This window comes from Peromyscus leucopus, chromosome 12 (assembly GCF_004664715.2).
Source record: "Peromyscus leucopus breed LL Stock chromosome 12, UCI_PerLeu_2.1, whole genome shotgun sequence".
Classification (NCBI taxonomy): domain Eukaryota; kingdom Metazoa; phylum Chordata; class Mammalia; order Rodentia; family Cricetidae; genus Peromyscus; species Peromyscus leucopus.
The window spans coordinates 80,998,630-81,017,842 of NC_051073.1; the positions used below are offsets into that span (position 1 = coordinate 80,998,630).

General features: G+C 39.9%; 1 protein-coding gene across 8 annotated transcripts in view; it reads left to right on the plus strand.

Annotated features, from left to right (window-relative positions):
- The window catches only part of Fgd4 (FYVE, RhoGEF and PH domain containing 4), a 201,445-nt gene that overhangs the window by 142,764 nt on the left and 39,468 nt on the right, over positions 1–19,213 (plus strand). For all 8 annotated transcript variants that reach the window (XM_028894705.2, XM_028894700.2, XM_037209958.1 and 5 more), the window contains 4 exons: positions 5,538–5,627; positions 7,495–7,640; positions 8,056–8,212; positions 16,898–17,036. In XM_028894705.2, the coding sequence (XP_028750538.1) occupies positions 5,538–5,627; positions 7,495–7,640; positions 8,056–8,212; positions 16,898–17,036 (532 nt within the window). The remainder of the gene's footprint in view (positions 1–5,537; positions 5,628–7,494; positions 7,641–8,055; positions 8,213–16,897; positions 17,037–19,213) is intronic.

Consider the following 19,213-nt stretch of genomic DNA (forward strand, 5'->3'; position numbering starts at 1 on the left):
GGCACATGTATCTAATCATACACAAATGCACATATACTCACAATTACATAAAGAAATCTTTTTAAAAAATCCCTTTACCTTAAGGAGGGGGTAATATAGGGTGCTTCTTCATATTATTTACTACATTTTAAAATTATTTAAACTCATAATTATTTGTTAGTTACCTTGAAATGGCAAGCCTGTTTGTTAGAATTCTCTAGAATGAAATTGGGCTGTTTGTTGAATCAGTGTTAGGTAGCTGTTATTGTTTCCAAAGGCAGAGGGTTTCTCAGTGAAATGCTAAGGGCAAGGCAGAGCTTGGATAATTCTGAATTTGCAAATGTTAACTGTAGCTGCTTATTTAAATATCTTATGTTCAAAAAAAAAATCAGGCTAGACCCAGTATGCCAATGAAACTTCTAAACCTACTGCAATCTAGAGATGTGGCTCAGTAAGGAGATTACTTGCCCAGTATATTTGAGGGTTCCATCACAAACACCACAAAAATATAAAACAACATATAGCCACTTCCTTATTTATGCATAAATTTAATTAAGCTTGATGACATAAAAGGAAACATCAAATATATTAACTTCAGTTTCTCCCATACTCACAGAATACAGGTCACTTCTGTAATCCTCAATGTGAGAATTTCTTCCAACCAGGGAGCATCAGTCAGCCGCATGGAGACATGCCAGTGTCTTTGAATTTAGTTATTTCAGATACTAGCTCTAGTCTTCAGGTTGAGGGCTCAGTCTACAAAACCCTGTTAGTTCACTTAAATTGCAAACCATAAACTCAAATTGTGCATCTGACTAACTGCTTTGGCTTGCAGGAGGAGGTCAAGCTTGCCCTCTTTGGCAGGCCTTGCTTGCAGAAAGCCTGTGTTCAGCTACCCAGAAATTCTCCAAGTTCGGTTCTTCTGGCTTATCAGGAGGTACCATGATTGAGTAGTCATGGTTGCTAACAGACTGGTTGGGAAGTTCCGTTTTTCCTATCACTTGAAATTATTATTGGTATTCTTTCTTTGCTGGTATAGACAGCACAGGACACCTTCTAAATGAAGAGACTGATTGTGAGCTGCTGTTGGGCAAAGATAAGTAAGAATTTCTTTATGGTCAGCTCCAGGTCAGAGGTGTGGAGGAGGCTTGTTTGTAATCTGCCTTGGAATATTTTGTTTGTTTGTTTATCTGGTCTGCCTTGGAAACACATAGGAAAAAATTTTAACATATCATAATATATGGTAAATATCACAGAGCCCCATCTGGATAGATATGACATTTCTTCATAAATCTATGAATATGTATGTTTTAGAAAATAATCTTTTAAATTGGAAGCTATTTTTTCCACTAAAATGTATAGATTTTATACACCTGATGATTATTAAAATGCTCTTTAAAAGCTTGTGTCTACTGGAATTTCTTTGGGAAAAATAAAATATATATTAAAATGCACCATAGCTATAACATTCTGTGTTAAAGCAAGTTTTGTTAGTAGACAATATGTATCTGTGTTCTTTGCTTATGTCAAAGTCTTATTTTTTGTTGCATAGAATGATAAGAGGAAACTATTTAACCTATATAATAGTTACTTAAAATTTTTTATGACTGGAACTGATATAGTGACTTTGTGCCAAGAGCCATCCCTGGTGGTAGATGGGTCCTGCAGAGGATGTATGGAGTCGGTGGAGAAGGAAGTGAGCCATGCCATGGTGGTCAGGAGAATCTTGCAGCCTGACTGACTAGCAGCCAGAGTGTTTCCTTATTTATACAGAACGTAGTTAGCAAGGATACATTCATGATGTTCCAAAATATAGATCATATCATTTTTGGTTTGGGACATATGTTTCACTTCCTTTTGCTCATCTTTTAGTCATCATTAATAAACTATGACAGAACAGAGTTATCATTTCCAATAATTTTCCCTCAAGTTTTGACATCAATAATAAACAGAGTTATCATTCTTACTCATAAACCCCATAACCCAATTTTTGAGACTCTAGAGGCATATGACAGCCTGTGCTGGTTGTTTTGGTTGCTTCAAGGACACTAGACCAAAACAAAATCTTCAACCACCCTTGGCATTTTGCCATGTCTCAAGCAGTGTATTATTAACTCTTAGTGGTCAGAGTGCCCAGGGAAAATCCTCAGGCTAAAGCTGCTACAGTTATTATTCAAATTCTGGCATAATACAATCAATGTTCGCATTTATATCTTTATAGAATTTGTCTATATGTCTAATCCTGGCATTCTGTTGTTCCTTGGTCATATGTCATTATAGTGGCTCTACATGAGCTAACTTCTAAGAGAGGGAGGTCCTAACACCTCATACTTTTATCATCTTTCTACTCCATACTTTGCTCATCAGTATGTCCCTATGTAGGGCAGAATTGTATGCCACGTAATTGTCTGAGTGTACAGTGGGAAGAGGCTTATAATCTGAACTGTGGACAATTCCTCTAGCCCACCGAATCTTGTTGACCTTTTAAAATTTACTTTGTTTTGACTATCTTGTTCCAGTGTAAGTGCAGGGAGAGATGTTTCAAGAGTGTCTCATAGCCTCATGAAGAGACCTCTGGTTTCTTTATGTGTCACAACCTCCAAGGTGTAAGGAAGACCTTCAAGTAGATAAGGATATCTCCCTCAAAGTGGGGGGGGGGCTTGGGGAATAGTATGTTCAGGGCTTTCCTGGGGAAGCTTAGAAGCAGCATTCCTGGGAGAAGGCATAAATGATTCATAAGGAAATTTCCATCAATCCAACATCCTCAAATTGTACAAATATTAAAAGTGCCCCAAGTATGTAGCAGGTGGAGATGAAAACCAAAGGTGGCATGGCAGCTACCATGTGGCTCAGCTTTGCTGGATCTTTGTCAAGCAGCTGTGCTGGCTTTATGACTTCTGCCATTCCATTCAGATATGGCTGTGCCAACTTTGTAACTGTGCAACCCAGCCATCTCCAGCTCAGCATTTTTGTTGCGTGTACATGGCCTACAAAGCAAGAATAAAAACTGCACATGTTTTATAGCTTAAAAAAAATGAGTCAAAGACTAGGCATGCTGACCCACACCTTTAATCCCAGCACTCTGAAGTCAGAGGCTGGCAGATCTGTTTGAGTTCACTGCAGACTTGGTATACATGGCAAGTTCAGGACAGCCACATAGAGAGCGAGGTCTGGGCGAGGTGAGCCAAGCCTTTGCTGAGTACTGCTGCCACCCCTTGGGTTCTGCAGAGTATGACGCATGTTCGTACTTGGCCAGGTTCAGCTCAGGCACTTTGCAGTCAGCAAAACATTGTTTCTTCTAATCATCCTATTCAAGACCCTACAGATCTGTGACCTCACTCCGTGTCAATAATAAACAGTGTAATCTGTCAGCATATTTTATGGCCAATGAGAAGTGCTTTATTATAACAAAATAAATCTGCTGAATTATTTTTAAAATAATGTCAGGGACCTGGAGAAATGACTCGGTGGTTAAAACACTTGCTGAGCAAGCAGGAGAGTAGAGTTGAGATCCCCAGAACACAGTGGATGTGGTGACCACCTGTAATCCCAGACTCAGGGAGACGGAGCAAGCTGGATGGGGAGGCCAGCCCTATCGATGTACTCTAGGTCTGATTGGGAGGTGGACTGAGAACAATTCCCAACATCAAGCTCAGGCCTTCACACACAAGTTTATACACTTGTACACACATACTACATACACATACATAAAAAATATTGTCAGATCTAGATGTAAACCATATCAAAGAACTTAAGTCAAAAAGGTACATTATCACTAAGAAATAAAATGAAAAAAAAAAAAAACTGACAGGAGAAGGAACATGGATTTGTCACAAAGGCATCTAGCTAAATGACCAGCAGAATATCAAAGTTAGGATGACTCCACTTCCTCTGATGTTCTGGAAAACTGTAGATCCATGGTCTCCAAGCTGGATGAAGAGCCCAGAAGTGGAGAAGAGTTTTAACAGCAGGAGCAAAGTAGAATTAGTCATGATGGGAATATCCTGTGCCGTGAGTGTGGTGGTGTTTACATGCTGATATGAGTTTCTCCAAACTCCACAAAGAGTGTGCTTTACTGTCAGAAGATCGGGCCTCAGTGGGTCTGACTTAAAGTGTTAATGCTGGCCAGCATTTCTTGTGGATAGAAAGGATAATGTGTTTCTGTTTCTTCCTCTGAAGTGTATTTATATGTGTAAAAACAGTTTTAGAGAGATTCCTCACACAGCAATAAATAAGTTACAGACAAAAGATGCTGGACTCCAAGGATTGGCCTGAGCTTGACATGAGAGTTTCAGAACAGGGTGGCAATGAGGAAAACTTAGAGGATTAATGTTTAAAACTTCATGTGTTTTATTTTATATTTGAGATTCTAATAAAATTACATTGTGTCTTCCCTTTTCGCCTCTCCCTATTCCCCCTCTATATCCCTCTCCGCTTTCCTTCAGATTCATGGTCTTTGTTCACTGTTATTGCATGCATGTATGTATAGGTCTATAAATATACATTCCTAAATATGACTCGTTCATGCCTTTTAATGTATGTATGTTTTCAGGTATGACCGTTCATAGGACTTGGTTGTCCAGATTTCATGGACCATAGCCAGATAGCCAAAAAGGGGTGGTGCCAGAATGGGAGAGTTTATAGTTTGATCATCAGGCAGAGGTTCTTGAAAAACATAACTCTGACATCTTGTCACGGTCACAATAAACACAAAATAGTAGTTATATGTAAGCTAACTACTCATTTGATCTGCAATATTTTATTGAGTGCTGGAATTTCCAGTGAAGCACTATAGTTAATTAAAGGAGTTAGAGACCTAACATGAAAAAAACATTCCTATCATCATGAAACTAGCAAGATTATACAAATAAATTTAAAGGTTAAATAAAAATATTTATTTAAGGAGAAAGCAGTAAAAATTAGATTTAGTTAAAGATAGTATGAGAGCTGGATGTAGTGGTGCATACCTTAGTCCCAGCACTTGGGAAGTAGAGACAGGAAGATCCCTGTGAGTTCCCAATCAGTGTGATCTACAAAGCTAGTTCTAGGCCAGTCAGGACTACACAATGAGACCCTGTCTCAAAGGGAAAAAAATAGTATGAGAGAAGTGAGAGGAGGCATAACTGAAACAAGACCGAGATAAATTGATAGTTGTACCTTAGCTTTGGACACATGGTAATGCATTTTACTGTTTTCTCTATTAATATTTATGATCACATATTTCATACAATATATTTTAAATGCAAATTGTTACTTACATAGAGTTATTAATAAGACAATGTGGTACCATATGTAAGAAGTAGGTAAGAATGAAGAAAGTATGGTACTGGGCACCGAGAAAGACAATGTTCTGAGAAAAAGAGTAATTAATAGCTGTGTCACCAGGCACAGACGTCACGGCAGTTCCCTTCACGACAGATCTCTACTTTGCTTGGATATTCTTGAGACATTGGGGGAAACTGCTTTGAATGAGCTTTCTCATTAGGTGTTTGTTCCTGAAGGAAAATGTCTGGGTTCTTTTTCTTATATGTAAATATCTGTTTGATTTTTTTTTTTAGGAGACTAATGAACAGAAACTTCACAAAATAGCCAGTGAACTTTTGCTCACCGAAAGAGCGTATGTCAGCCGGCTCAACCTCTTAGATCAGGTAACGGTTTGTGGTTATCCATCATCTACCCTAGGAACCGAAGCATTTCAGGAACTGCAGTGCAGGCCTGACTGCTTTGGATAGTGAAAGTTACTTGCCTTAAGGAAGTGTTCACAGCCTCATTGGTAAATTTGCTGAATACAAAATATTTGCAAGTCATGAGTATAGGTTTCTATGTATCTATAAGTCACAGAATGGCTGTTCCATAATGTCAAACATTGTTCTTCTTTCTTGACCATTTACCGTGTTTTAGGAGGCCATGTTAATGACTAAAATTTAAATAGGTTATTGGTGGTTACTTCAGTGACTCATCTGTCTTAATATGTCACTGAAGTAACCACCAATAACCTATTTAAATTTTAGTCGTTAACATGGCCTCCTAAAACACATGGTCCTAGACACACCTTATCTTTGGTTCTCAAGGTCAACCATATGGATTGTATAGATTTTGTGAAACCTCTTTAAAATAGTATTCTGTGAAACAGTGAAGTTGTAATTCAGATTATCAGTGTCAAGGAACTTTATAATGAGACAGAATCAATCCCTGTGGAATTTGAGCCTTTAAGATAGCTTTTCTTCCATATGAGAAATACAGTCTTGGATTGAGTAAGTGCTCCCATGGTGGATAGAAGTCTTTTCTTCTAGGCAAGTTCAAGATGTTTTGTTTTGCCAGTTATCTTTGCAGTACATGTTACAATGTACAGAAGATCCCTGCACACACAGAGAAGTGTTCAAGGTATCATGGATTATTATTTACTTAAAAACAAATTAAAATCTGAGAACAAAAAGGATTTTGTTTCTGTTGTTTTGTTGTTGTTCTCTCATGGTCCAGATGTTAAGCTGTTCTACTATGGGAACTTTCAAGATACAGAGTATAATAGGAAGTGAGAGCTATCGGCCAACCACTGCACCTTAGTTACGTCTTTGTTGCTATGATACAAACCCTGACAGAAACAAACTAAGGAGGGAAGGGTTGTTTTGACTCACAGTTCAAGGCCAGGGCACAGCCACAGTGCCGGGCAGGTCAAGAGGACGGGAGCTTGACGAAACTAGTCACACTGTATCAGAGTCAGGAAGCAGAGAGCGCTGGTGTGCAGTGCGGGCGCCGGTGTGCAGTGCGGACGCCGGTGTGCAGTGCGGGCGCCGGTGTGCAGTGCGGGCGCCGGTGTGCAGTGCGGGCGCCGGTGTGCAGTGCGGGCGCCGGTGTGCAGTGCGGGCGCCGGTGTGCAGTGCGGGCGCCGGTGTGCAGTGCCGGCACCGGTGTGCAGTGCTGCTCAGCGCCCTCCCCACTGATTCCAAGATCCCCGCCAGAAAATGCTACTACCCCTGTGGGCGCGTTGCCTTTCTCAGTTACTGCAATCGAGATGATTGCCCACAAACATGTTCAGAGCCCCATGACAAGTTGACAGTTAACACTAACCGCTACACACAGCAAAGACAATGTATAATTGCTATAAACGTCATTCAAGCATAGTAAGTGAAAACTATCACACTGTACACGTAATCAAATCTTTTCACGTCCCTTAATTATAGCCATAGGTGAGAAGTGTAAATCCCTGTCAGTTGGAAATTCTCTGGCACAGAAAAGCTCTATTAGCTATGTACCTTAACATCCTGTACAAGTTAAATAAATACCATATAGGTAGGGGCATAGTTTTAGTTATAAACAACTCTTCCTAAGTCAGATTTAAAATTCTTCAAAAATCAAAACCTATTTCCTCCTACATTTCAAGTGATTGATTTCTTAAGCCACAAGCTTCCCCATTTATTCAACAAGGTGTGTTGTTTTGCCCAGTGCAGGCCTACCACAGTGAAAATTGATTAACCAATGTATCTAAAGTAATATTTGCTTTATTCTTTTATTCAGGTATTTTATTGCAAACTATTAGAAGAAGCAAACCGAGGCTCATTTCCTGCAGAGATGGTGAATAAAATCTTTTCTAACATTTCATCAATAAATGCCTTCCACAGTAAATTTCTATTACCAGAGCTGGAGAAGAGAATGCAAGAATGGTAAGATGGAGATGCGGGCTGCCATGCCTAAGACATGCATGCAGGATGCTGCTTTTCAACTTTTAAAGTAGCGCAGATGCACCACACACTGCTACAATTAGTACAGTGCCAGGTCTTTACCTAGAAGCGACTGGTCGATGCTGGACGCTATTCTTGGGATTTTGGAATAGGCTCTGGCATCTGTTCTCTAAATGGTGTTCTGACTAGTGGAGACGAGGCTGGTGTGATTGGCAGCTCCAAGAGCTGCGTAGCCTCTTCTGCAATTCCTAAGTTCCCCTCTGAAAGCGGTTTCTTGTTAGTGTTAGAGCAAAGTGCGTATGTAGAGCAGATCGTATGGAGTGCCTACTCTTTCTGCAGGCCTAGTGATTTCCTCATTCTAGAAGAAACTTGAATGATGTTTTTATATTCAATACAGGGAAACTACTCCCAGAATTGGAGATATCCTGCAAAAGTTGGCGCCATTCCTTAAGATGTACGGAGAATATGTAAAAGGATTTGATAATGCGGTGGAACTAGTTAAAAACATGACAGAGCGTGTTCCCCAGTTCAAATCAGTGACTGAAGAGATTCAGGTAAGAGGTCACTTTCCTTCCTGGTCACAGTTAAATTTTTCTGAGAATTATGATTATAATTATATGGCCTTCAAGATCTAAAATTGAGATGAAAGTATTTTTCTGAGAAACTTAGCCAAAATTCATTCTCCTCTAAATTCTGCAAAAATGGTATCTGCACAATTAAATCAGTTAGTTACTGAGCCCATGCCACCTAGTAAGTGGGAGAAAATGTCCAGTGTGCATTGCTTTTAAATGTTTTATTTAAAATATACTTAGAGCATTTCCCCTCTCCTTGTCTGTCCCTCTTTACTCCCTCTCAAATCTATTGCCACTTCTTTAATTGTTATTATTACATATATATAATTGCATACACACACATGTACACATGTACATACACTACACACACACACCCTGCTCAGTTCATCAAGTGTTACTTGTCTACATATGTTTTCAGGGCTGACCATTTGGTACTGAAAAAACAATTATGGGGCTCATCCCTAGGGAAGACCAAATCTCCCTGGCTTAGTTGCCAGGGAGTGGAACTGTTTTAATGATTAGAAGGATTAGGAGGTGTGGCCTTGTTGGAGGAAGTGCATTAATGGGGGTGGGCTTTGAGGTTCCAAAAGCTCATGCCAAGCCCAGTCTCCCTCCCTCCCTCCCTTCCCTCCCTCCCTCCCTCCCTCCCCCCTCCTCTGTCCAGCCTGAAGATCAGGGTGTAGCTTTCAGCTTCTTCTCCAGCACCATACCTGCCATGCCCACTGCCATGATGACAATGGACTAAGCCTCTGAAACTGTAAGCGAGCCTCCACTTAAATGCTTTCTTTCATAAGAGTTGCCTTGGTCATGCTGTCTCTTCACAGCAATAGAATAACTAAGACGTAAGTCTACATAGGTTTATCACATGTGGTAGGACTATGCATGTAATTCTATCTCGTAGGAGGCTGGGGAAGCAGGATGGCACGTTTGAAGCCAGTCTTGACTACTTAATAAGATGAAGTCTCATGAAATTAGTAGATGAATAGTTATTTACAAAACGAGTTCCAAGTTTCTTCTTATTCCCCCTTCTTTCAGTGGTTGAAATCTAAAGAGGGAATGGATACATTGCAATGAAGTCTAATTTTTTTTAGTCACTTTATATCTGCATACAGGTTTGCCTACATTTTACCAAGCCTATATAATAAATTTTAATAATGCCATAATCATTTCTGTTAATTCTCTAGTGGGTATTCAAACTTGTAGACTACTGTTTCAATACATGAAATAGAATTATACACATCACATAATGCTTTTGTAGTTGGAATTCTATGGAATTCTGTGACTCTTCTGTCTTTTATGTTACATGAATATATTTTACAGTACTATTTTGAATCCTTTTATTTTTAAATAATTTTGAACTTTTTAATTAATTGCTCTTAGGATAATAACATGCACCTTAATTTATTCTAGCTAGCTTCAGATTATGCTAACATTAATCTTAGTGAAATATGTGATTTCTGTAAAGCATTCCTCCCTACTCTGTGTGTAGATGAATTTTTAATGGTCTTATTAAATAAGGAACACAGAGCCAAATATAGGGGTGAAAGCCTTAGAGATCAGGGAAATAGTGAGAGCCACCAATCTTACCTCTCCAGCTCTGCAGTTATCAAAAGGGTGACTTACTTCCTGTCTACGCACGCCTTTTTTGCCTTGCTGTTCTGCCCTCTCATTGGCTCTCAGCCCAGCTACCTCACATTCTTGTCACTGCCTGTCTATACAGACCTCCCGGTCTCAATGGTTCATACTGGGATTAAAGGTGTGTGTCACCAAGCTTGGCTGTTCCCTAGTGTGTCCTTGAACACACGGAGACCCTGCCTGCCACATGATCAGATTAAGGGCGTGTGCTACCACTGCCTGACTTCTGTGTTTACTTAAAAATGGCTGGCCTTTCCCCTCTTGATCTCCAGCCATGCTTTATTTTTTTAACATACAAATAAAATATCACCACATCTGTGCTCTGTTCTCTTCATGTCATTTATATTTGTTTTGGTGAGACTTTCTATTGATGTGATGAAACACCACGACCATAAGCAGCTAGGGGAGGAAAGGGTTTATTTCATCTTATAGCTTTCAAGTGCCTTCACATCACTGAGGGAAGTCAGGACAGGAACTGAAGCAAGGAAGAACATGAAGACAGGAACTGAAGCAGAAGCCATGGAGGAACCCTGTTTACTAACTTGTTCTCCATATCATGCTGCCTGCTTTCTTACAGATCTCAGGACCAACTACCCAGGGGTGGCACCACCCACAGTGGCCTGAGCCGTCCAAGCCCTCCCACATCAATCGTTAATGAAGAAAATGCCTTATAGACTTGTCTACAGGCAGATCTGCTGAGGGCATTTTCTTGGTTGTGGTTCCCTCTTCTCAGATATCTCTAACTTATGTCAAGTTGACCAAAAAACCAACCAAGACAATATCTAAAACTACAGTTTTATGTGTTTTTCAATGATAACCCAATACTACAAGGCTATAATTATTTTTTACAGTGTCCCGTATTTTTTAAGTTAAGAGATAATATAAAGACTATAAATACATATATGTATTTATTTAATTTTATAAGCTTTATTATGAAAAATACTTGTAAATAAAATAAGTGTCATATATGAAAATTAACCAAACCCAAAGTCTATAAATCTCAGTAAACTTTAGTACGTTTAGGACAGCTATTATGAAATTGTGGAGCTTGATGTTTTGTTTGTTTTGTTTTGTTTTTGTTTTTGTTTTTCATTTCTGGTTACTTGGGTGAAGGGTCTGTCAATTTTCTGTATCTTTCTCAAAGAATGAGCTCTTATGTTTATTGATTCTTTGTATTTTTTTCATTGTTTCTACTTAATTGATTTCTGTTCTGATTTTATTATTTTTTTACCATGGACTTGGTTTGGATTTAGTTTGTTCTTGTTTTACCTTTTCGAGTTGCATCATTAAGCCATTAATTTCTGCTGGTGAAAGCATATTTTCCTGGATTATGCTTTTATGTTGGTGTCTAGGCATTGGAGATTAAGGTGACTGCAGTGAATCTGGGTGCTCTTGTCTTTGTTGGGTAGGTGTTCAATTCCTTGGTTTCTGTTCCCCTTTCTGGATCTTAGAAAAGTATGGTGGCTGTGGGTTGCCTGGTAGACAGTACTGCTACAGGTCAGTGTGTGGCAGAGAGGAATAGGGATGGTCTAAGAGAGAAGACTGAGGGGTTGAGGGGACCCACACCAAGAGGCAGGGTCCCTAGAAAGTTGGAAGTAGGCTGCAGTAGACAAAGAATAATCTGGAGAGACAGGGACGAAGGGCTTTAGGACTCTAGGTCTGAGCCAAGAGTTGAGGTCTCCAGTGCATGGAGTTGATGTGGCAGGAGGGGCAGCTGCAAGCATGTTGTTACAGTGCTGTTGGTGATCCTGGTAATGCAGGAGGGAGGGTAAAATCACCTCCCTCTGTCCAGTTCTTTTACCATCAAGGGGAACCTCTAGTGCCAGAAATGGGTTACATATAGTTTGGTTCTTGGTCAAAGGTTCCCAGGGAAACCCTTAAACAATCAGGCTGTTGTACTTATATATGTCATTGAACACAAAGAAGTTTAGCTGGTACCTAACGAGCCTCCACCCCTACAAACTCCTGTTCATGGTGCTATAAGTTACACCGCATGCTACCAGAAGAGAAAGGTAAACAACAGCCCAGCTCCAAACCCTGCAATTTATAACCGTGACCTGCCTACATGTTACACTGGACAAACATCGTGGGAGCAACTATAACTCTCTGATTGGATTTAAGCCCCACTCCATGAGATGCAAACCCTGCCTTATACTGATTGGCTGGCCAAGAACCTGGAACTAGATAGGCCATGGGCCTTGGAGAAAACCAAATACTATTCTTATGCTAAGGGAACATAGTAATAAAATGAGTCCAAATGACATATATCATTGCCTTGTTCAGCCAACACCAGAGAAACTTCCTCTTGCTGTAGATGGGAACTAACACAGAGACCCAAAACTGGACAGTGTGCAGAAAGTGAGAGATCTCAGTACTAAGCGGGATGTCTTCATCACACCTCTTCCCTCAGGGTTCAGGGACCTATGTGGAAGAAGAGGAGGAAAGATTGTAAGATTTAGAGGGGATGGATAACATGAAGGAAACAGTGTCTCTGAGATACAACAGGACTGACATATGAGCTCACAGGGACTGTGGTAACATTCACAGGGCTACACACTTTCAAGCCAGAGAGAGAGAGAGAGCTAAATGTTCACAGCTAACATCCAGAAATGAGAGAAAACATGCATCATTTGCCTTTCTGGGTCTGAATTACCTTACTCAGAATGATAGATTCATTTACCTACAAGTTTTGTAAATTTGATCTTGAACAGATGAATAGTATTGCATTGTATAAACATACCACTCTTTGCTATTCATTCATCAGTTGATGGACATGTCTGCTGTAATGAGCAGGTATCTCTGTTGTAAGAATCCTTTGGGTTAATGCCCAGGAGTGATATACTGGATCATGTGGTAGGTCTGTTTCTGGGTCTTGGATTACCTCCCCACTGGTTTCCACGGTGGCCGCAGCGTTTGCACTCTTTCAGCAGTGGTAGTGTTCCATTTTCCTCTCATCATGCAAACCATTTGTCACGATGTATTTTTGAATTTCATCATCTACTTTTGAATCTTAGCCATTTAGACTAAAATAAGAGGAAATCTCAAGGTAGCTTTGATTTTCATTTCTCTGATTGGCTAAGAATGTAGAACTTTTTGATTGTTTGTTAATCTAACTTAGCCATTTGTATTTCATCTTTTGAGAAATCGTTATTTAGTATCATACCCCATTTTTAGTTGGGTTGTTTAGGGGTTTTTTTTAATTCTTTGTATAGTCTAGCTTATCAAATATAAATATTTTCTGCCATTCTGCAGGCTGCCTCTTCAATTGAATGATTGTATCCTCTGCTGTGCAGAAGCCTTTTAGTTTCATGAGATTCCATTTATTAATTGTTGGTCTTAATGTCTATGCTGTCCAGGTCCTGTTCAGAAGGCCCTTTCCTGCGCCAATGAGTTCAAACATAATACCTATTCTCTCCTCTGAAGATTCAGGTTTCAGGTCTTATGCTGATATCTTTGATCCACATGAAGCTGAGTTTTGTGCAGGTTGAGGGTCTCCTGTAGCCAGTTTAAAGAACATCAGTCTTTGAAGATGCTGTTTTTTCTTCTATGTATATTGTTGACCTCTTTGTCAAAATTCAGATGGCTGAAGGAATGTGGGCTTATCTGTGAGTCCACAAGCTATCCCATTGATCAATGATTTTGTTTTTATACCAACACCATGATCCTTTTATTACTATAGTTCTGAAGTATAACTTGAAATCTAGAATGGTGATACCTCCAGCAGATTTTATTTTTCAGGATTGTTTTGACTGGGCTTATCATTTATATTTCCATATGAAACACAAGATTGGTTTGTTTGCTTTTTCATTTTCTGTAACTAGTTGTTTGGAATTTTGATTATACTGAATCTTTAGATTACTTTTTAGAATATCCATTTTCACAATATGAATCTTACCAATTCATGAACATGGGAGGTCTTTATATCTTCTGGTATCTTTAGTTTCTTGTTCAGTGCCTTAAGATATTATTTGTTTTTAGGAAGGCTACTGATTTCTGTGTATTGATTTTGTGTCCTGCTACTTTGCTGAATGTGTTTATCAGATATGTGGAATTTTCTGATGGAGTCTTTAAGGTCTTTGTATATAGAATCATATTATCTGCAAATAGTGATAATTTAACTTATCCCTTTCCAAATGGATCTTGTAGCTGGAGAATTTCTCTCCAGCTCCCGCCAAGCCCCGCCAGTCCCAGAGCCCAATTATAAAATAAACACACTGACTCTTATATTATTTAAACTGCTTGGCCACTAGCTCAGGCCTATCATTATCTAGCTCTTACTCTTATATTTAGCCCATTTCTATTAATCTACACTTCGCCACATGGCTCGTGGCTTACTGGTACCTTACATCTTCCTTGTCCTGGTGGCAGCTACAGGCAGTCTCCCCCTTCCCTTCCTGTTCCCTCAATTCTCCTCTCTGTTAGTCCCACCTATACTTCCTGTCTGGGTGCTGGCCAATCAGTGTTTTATTTATACAGAGTGATATCCACAACAGGATCTCCTTCACTTGTATTGTTGAACTAGCTAAGACTTCAAGTACTGTATTGAACAGGATGGGGAGAAGGGACATCTTTTTCTTGTTCCTGATTTTAGTGGAAACGCTTTGAGTTTTTCTCCATTTAACAAGATGTTGGCTGTATTGCTGAGAGTGGAGTGTTGAAGTCAATGACTGTCACTGTGTTGTGTCAGTCTGTGGTTTTCATTTTAACAGTGTTTCTTTTTTAAATCAGGTGCCCCTGTGTTGGGTGAGTATATATTTACCACTATAATATTTTACTGATGTATTTTTTTAGGAGTATGAAGTGTTCCTCCCTCTCCCTTCTGACTAGTTTTGCTTTGAAGTTTATTTTGTTGATATTAGACTATCTATGCCTGCTGTTTCTTCGTGTAATCTGCTGGGATATGTTTTTCCATCCTTTACCCTAAGGTTGTGTCTTATTGACAATGAGTTATGTATCTGAGAAGTAGCAAAAGAATGGACCACTTTCTGATCCAATCTTTTAATCTGGATCTTTTTATTGAGGAATTTGGACCATTAATATTCAAAGTAATTGTTGAATAGTGTGTATTAATTCCTGTCGTTTTATTGACTTAGTAATGTTTTCATGGATCTCTTTTGATTGCTTGACTTGGCATGTTCCCTTGGACATGTTCATACTTCTTTCAGATTGATATATTCCTTCTAGTAGCCTCTGTATTATGATATTACTAGTCATAAGTTCTTTTAATCTGTTTTCATTATGGAAAGTTTTCACTTCATCTAAATTTTAACAACCATGGTTAGCAGTTGTGGTCTTTCCAGATGTGTTCTGGATTCAAAGATTTCTGCCAGATAATCAGGTTTGTTCTCATAGGCCTATTCTTATAAGTGACTTCATCTTTCTCTCTTCCACCTTTCAATGACTTTTCTTCATTCAGTATTTTAATATTTGTGATAGTTAGAATGAAGAGTGTCTCCCAGATTTCATGTATTTCAACACTGGGTTCCTAGTTGGTGGCTCTGTTTGGGGATGGTCTAGGTGGTCTAGCCTTACTGGAAGAAGTATGTCACAGGAACTGTAGTTTCACCATGCTTCCAGTTAGTCCCCTCTGCTTCAGGCTTTTGGTTACTTTAATTTCTAGCCACCACACCTCTTTGCTTAACCTTCTGAAATCAAGCCAAAATAAACTCCAAGAGTTTTTCATTTTCAGTATCATTTCAGTTCAGTTTTCTTTAAAAATTCAAACTACTTTCATGTTTTGGATTTACTTTTTTATTACATTCATCTCTTTGTCCTTATCTTTTTTAAGTTGTTTGATCATAATTGTAATCATTCTTTTGAATTCTTTGAAAGTTCTTCCCTGACTTTGTAACAGGGTCATTATTATGAGATTTATATTTGGGGAAGGAGATGTATTATTTTGTTTTTTGATTTTTTTTTTGGTTGTGTGTGGGGAGGTTATTATTGTTTTCATTTATGTATTGAGATTTGTGCATCTAGAGTTAGTTTGTTGGTTGAATTTTTTTTCTTTTTGTTCAAATCACCTTTCTTCTTTCTTTGGGGATATTTATAATGTTTATGGCGGAGTTGAGGTGTCATTTTCTTCTATTTGTCTAGTAGTTAGGGCTACATTCTTCTATCCCAGGTCTCTGTTTATCAGGTATAGTCTGGTCCCTTTAGTGGTTTGGGAACAAGGATCCTGTAACAAGGTCCCCTGGTAATATAGACTGTTCCTGGGTCTCAAGACTTGATATGGCAACTGGAAGGTTCCAGTCAGGCAGCTGGCAGAAAGGAGGAAGTAGCCTGGGTCTTCTAGCCATATATGCTGGCTACAGAGTCCCATGTGGAGAGCAGGCTGAGAACTTATAAGTCCCAAAGGGAGAGAGACAGGCCAGAGGAGATGAGCACTCTGGCAGGCAGTCCTGGGCTTATCAGACTGGAGTAGGGCTGTGAACCTGAGTGCAGGTAGCCTACCTGTGTCTCTGTGTCAAGTGGGCAGGCTAAAGGGTCCCAGGCTTAAGGTTCTGGTGAGTCCCAAAGAGAGACAGAGGGATAGGAAGAGGTCATTGTCCTTGGCAAACAACCTTGGAGTAGTCAGAATGGAAGGTGACGTTGAAGGGAAGTTCAGTATCTCTGTGTCATATGGGCAGCGATATGATGGGATATCTTAAATGCATAGTCTCTGGCTTCTCCCAGCATTGGATTTCATAGACTGGGGTGAGGGTGGGCACTCAGAAACCTGCACTTCCCCAAGCACCCCAGATGTGTAATGCACTATATTTGATAGAAAATACTGCCCTTGGTGAAAGTTCTTTATTACATTGTGGTTTTATATTGGTTAACTTAATTTTTAAATATTCCTTTAAAAACCATGATTATAGGGCTCAGTGAGTGACTTGCCACCAAGCCTGATGGCCTGACTTTGTTCCCCAGACCCATATGGTACAAAGAGAGAACTGCAGATTGTCCTCTGACCTCCATACTCACATGCACATACAATGAATAAATAAATGTAATTAAAATATTTAAAAATAAAAATCTTGCTGATTACAGAAACAGAAGATCTGTGGAAGCTTAACCCTGCAGCATCACATGCTGGAGCCTATTCAGCGGATCCCTCGCTATGAGATGCTCCTTAAGGACTACCTGAAGAAGCTGTCCCCTGAGTCCCCAGACTGGAATGATGCGAAAAGTAAATGGTTTTATTCTCCCTCAACAGCAGCAGAATGATATAGCCAAACAGCCCTCTGGTTCCAGTGATGTGTCTTACATCATCACACTGGACATCATTGTCAGCACCTTAATGAAGCAAGCCACTTTAAGTCAGGATCACAATGGCTTAGAGAAATGCAATCGTGCTTCCCATTCTGGATACATGTCAATCACTAACTGTGAGATCTAAAACCATAGGCTTAGAGGTGTTTGGAGTAGTGATGTAGTTACCTTCTCATGGGTGCTGCTGGTGCCTACCAAGAAAGCAAAGACAATTACTGTGTAAATATGACTGTTAGCCTTACTCCTGAGACACACAGGACATGAGGTGCTTTATTGTCTAGTAACATTTTCCTCCAAAAAAACTTTATTCCAATTGTGCTGGTCATCTTAATTATTTCATTAGATTAGAATGAAGAATTTTTAAGACTAAGTAGTGAGTTTCATTAATTCTTTAGCTTCTCATGCAGTTTAAAAATTTTGTGATATTAGAGATTGAGCTCAGAGATTTGCATATCACATTCTAATATGTACATGGTGCAAAATATGTAGTGGCTTTAAATCTCAGTGCTACAGAGGCAGAGGCAGGTGGATCTCTGTGAGTTCTAGGCTAGCCAGGGCTAAATAATGAGGCCCTGTCTAACTAAACCAAACAAACAGACAAAAAAGCCATGTTTTACCTCCCCTTTAATATGTTTTTTTTAAAACCTCTAAAAAATTAAAGGGATGAGTAGAAATTAAGAAATAGTCATGGTTCAATATTTGGCCAGTGCTAATAATATAGTATAGTCTTTAAAACATGCTCTTCCTGCATGTTTTTGACTTTTCTTAAGCCAGCGTTATTCTGAGGTGAGGATCCAAGTCCCATCTAGAGCACAGGCCATCTCTAGTGTGTTTTCCCATATGACTTAGTGACCACAGAAACATCTCTCACTCTTCGCTCCTTCTGAAGTCTGTATAGTCTGACTTGTGATAGTTTCTGGCCCATGCTTACGGGCCACGCTCTGGTTTTCCCCCAGAGTGCTGGGTGTCAGTGCCGAGCTTCTGGTGAACCGAAAGTGTGTCTTACAGCTCTTCCTTCCCTTCTCTTGGCCGTCGCCCCAGCCTTCGCCATTTCGCTTTACTCCAGCCTGGATTTTGTACATCACACACAGAGCTTCCTGTACTCACATGGTCCTGAAACACGTAAAAATGCTCTTCTTCTTTTTAAGTGGCCGTATCCTCTTCCCTGCCTTACGACGAGTCACATTTTAAAACACAAGGGGATCTTCAGAGCTCAACCTATAAATCAACCAGGTCACAGTGCATGGAGCACATCACCTGCTCAGAGCGTCAGGATGCAGACAAACCCTTCAAGTTAGATCCTGCCATAAGGACATTGCCTCCCTCACTCCTCTTGACCATTAAGTGCAGGACTCGACACGGCAAAGCCACAAAGGGATTGGAAGCTGTATTTACAGCACCAGCCGCACAGGCTGGGGACACTTTCAAATGAAAACAAAAATTGTTAACTATCCACTTTTGAAATACTGGCATTATCCCTCCCTAAGATATTGTTAGAGAATATCGTTACAGAAATACTGGGGGAAGTGGGGACAGAGCTTGGTAGTGGCATGTCACTTGCAACCAGGTTGCCTCAGTGAAGGCTCACCCCAGGGCAGCCACGCTACGGCCAGCCTGGCAGACTTTCTGCAAACGTTCTTCATGTTCTTTCTGCTTGCTGTTGGTTTCCATTGCAGTTTTTTTCTTGGTGCTTTCCTTGTCTGGTTCAAAAATACTGAGGGTTAATTCTAAAGATTGCTTCTTGACCTTCAGGAGTGTGCACCCAGATGAATGGTTTTTTGGTTCCTCTGTGGGTTGTCATCCGGCTCCCCAGCTTTCCAGCTCCAGAAGCAGAAAATACACTGAGCCAAGCCAGGCTCATTCTCAGTAGGACTGTGGATCCATCCTCAGCCATTCTCCCCAGGGTTCAGACCAGCCCTCTAGGAAGGGACATTTCTTATAGAGAGATGTGATGATCCTTGTGTGGAGCTGCCAAGCCATGGCCACCAGGAATTATGCACCAAGTGCATAATTCAAACCCTGTGTATAGCACTACTTCAACATTCTATATCTAAAGGTTCATTTTTTTATTATTAAGAAATTTTCTCTTCATTT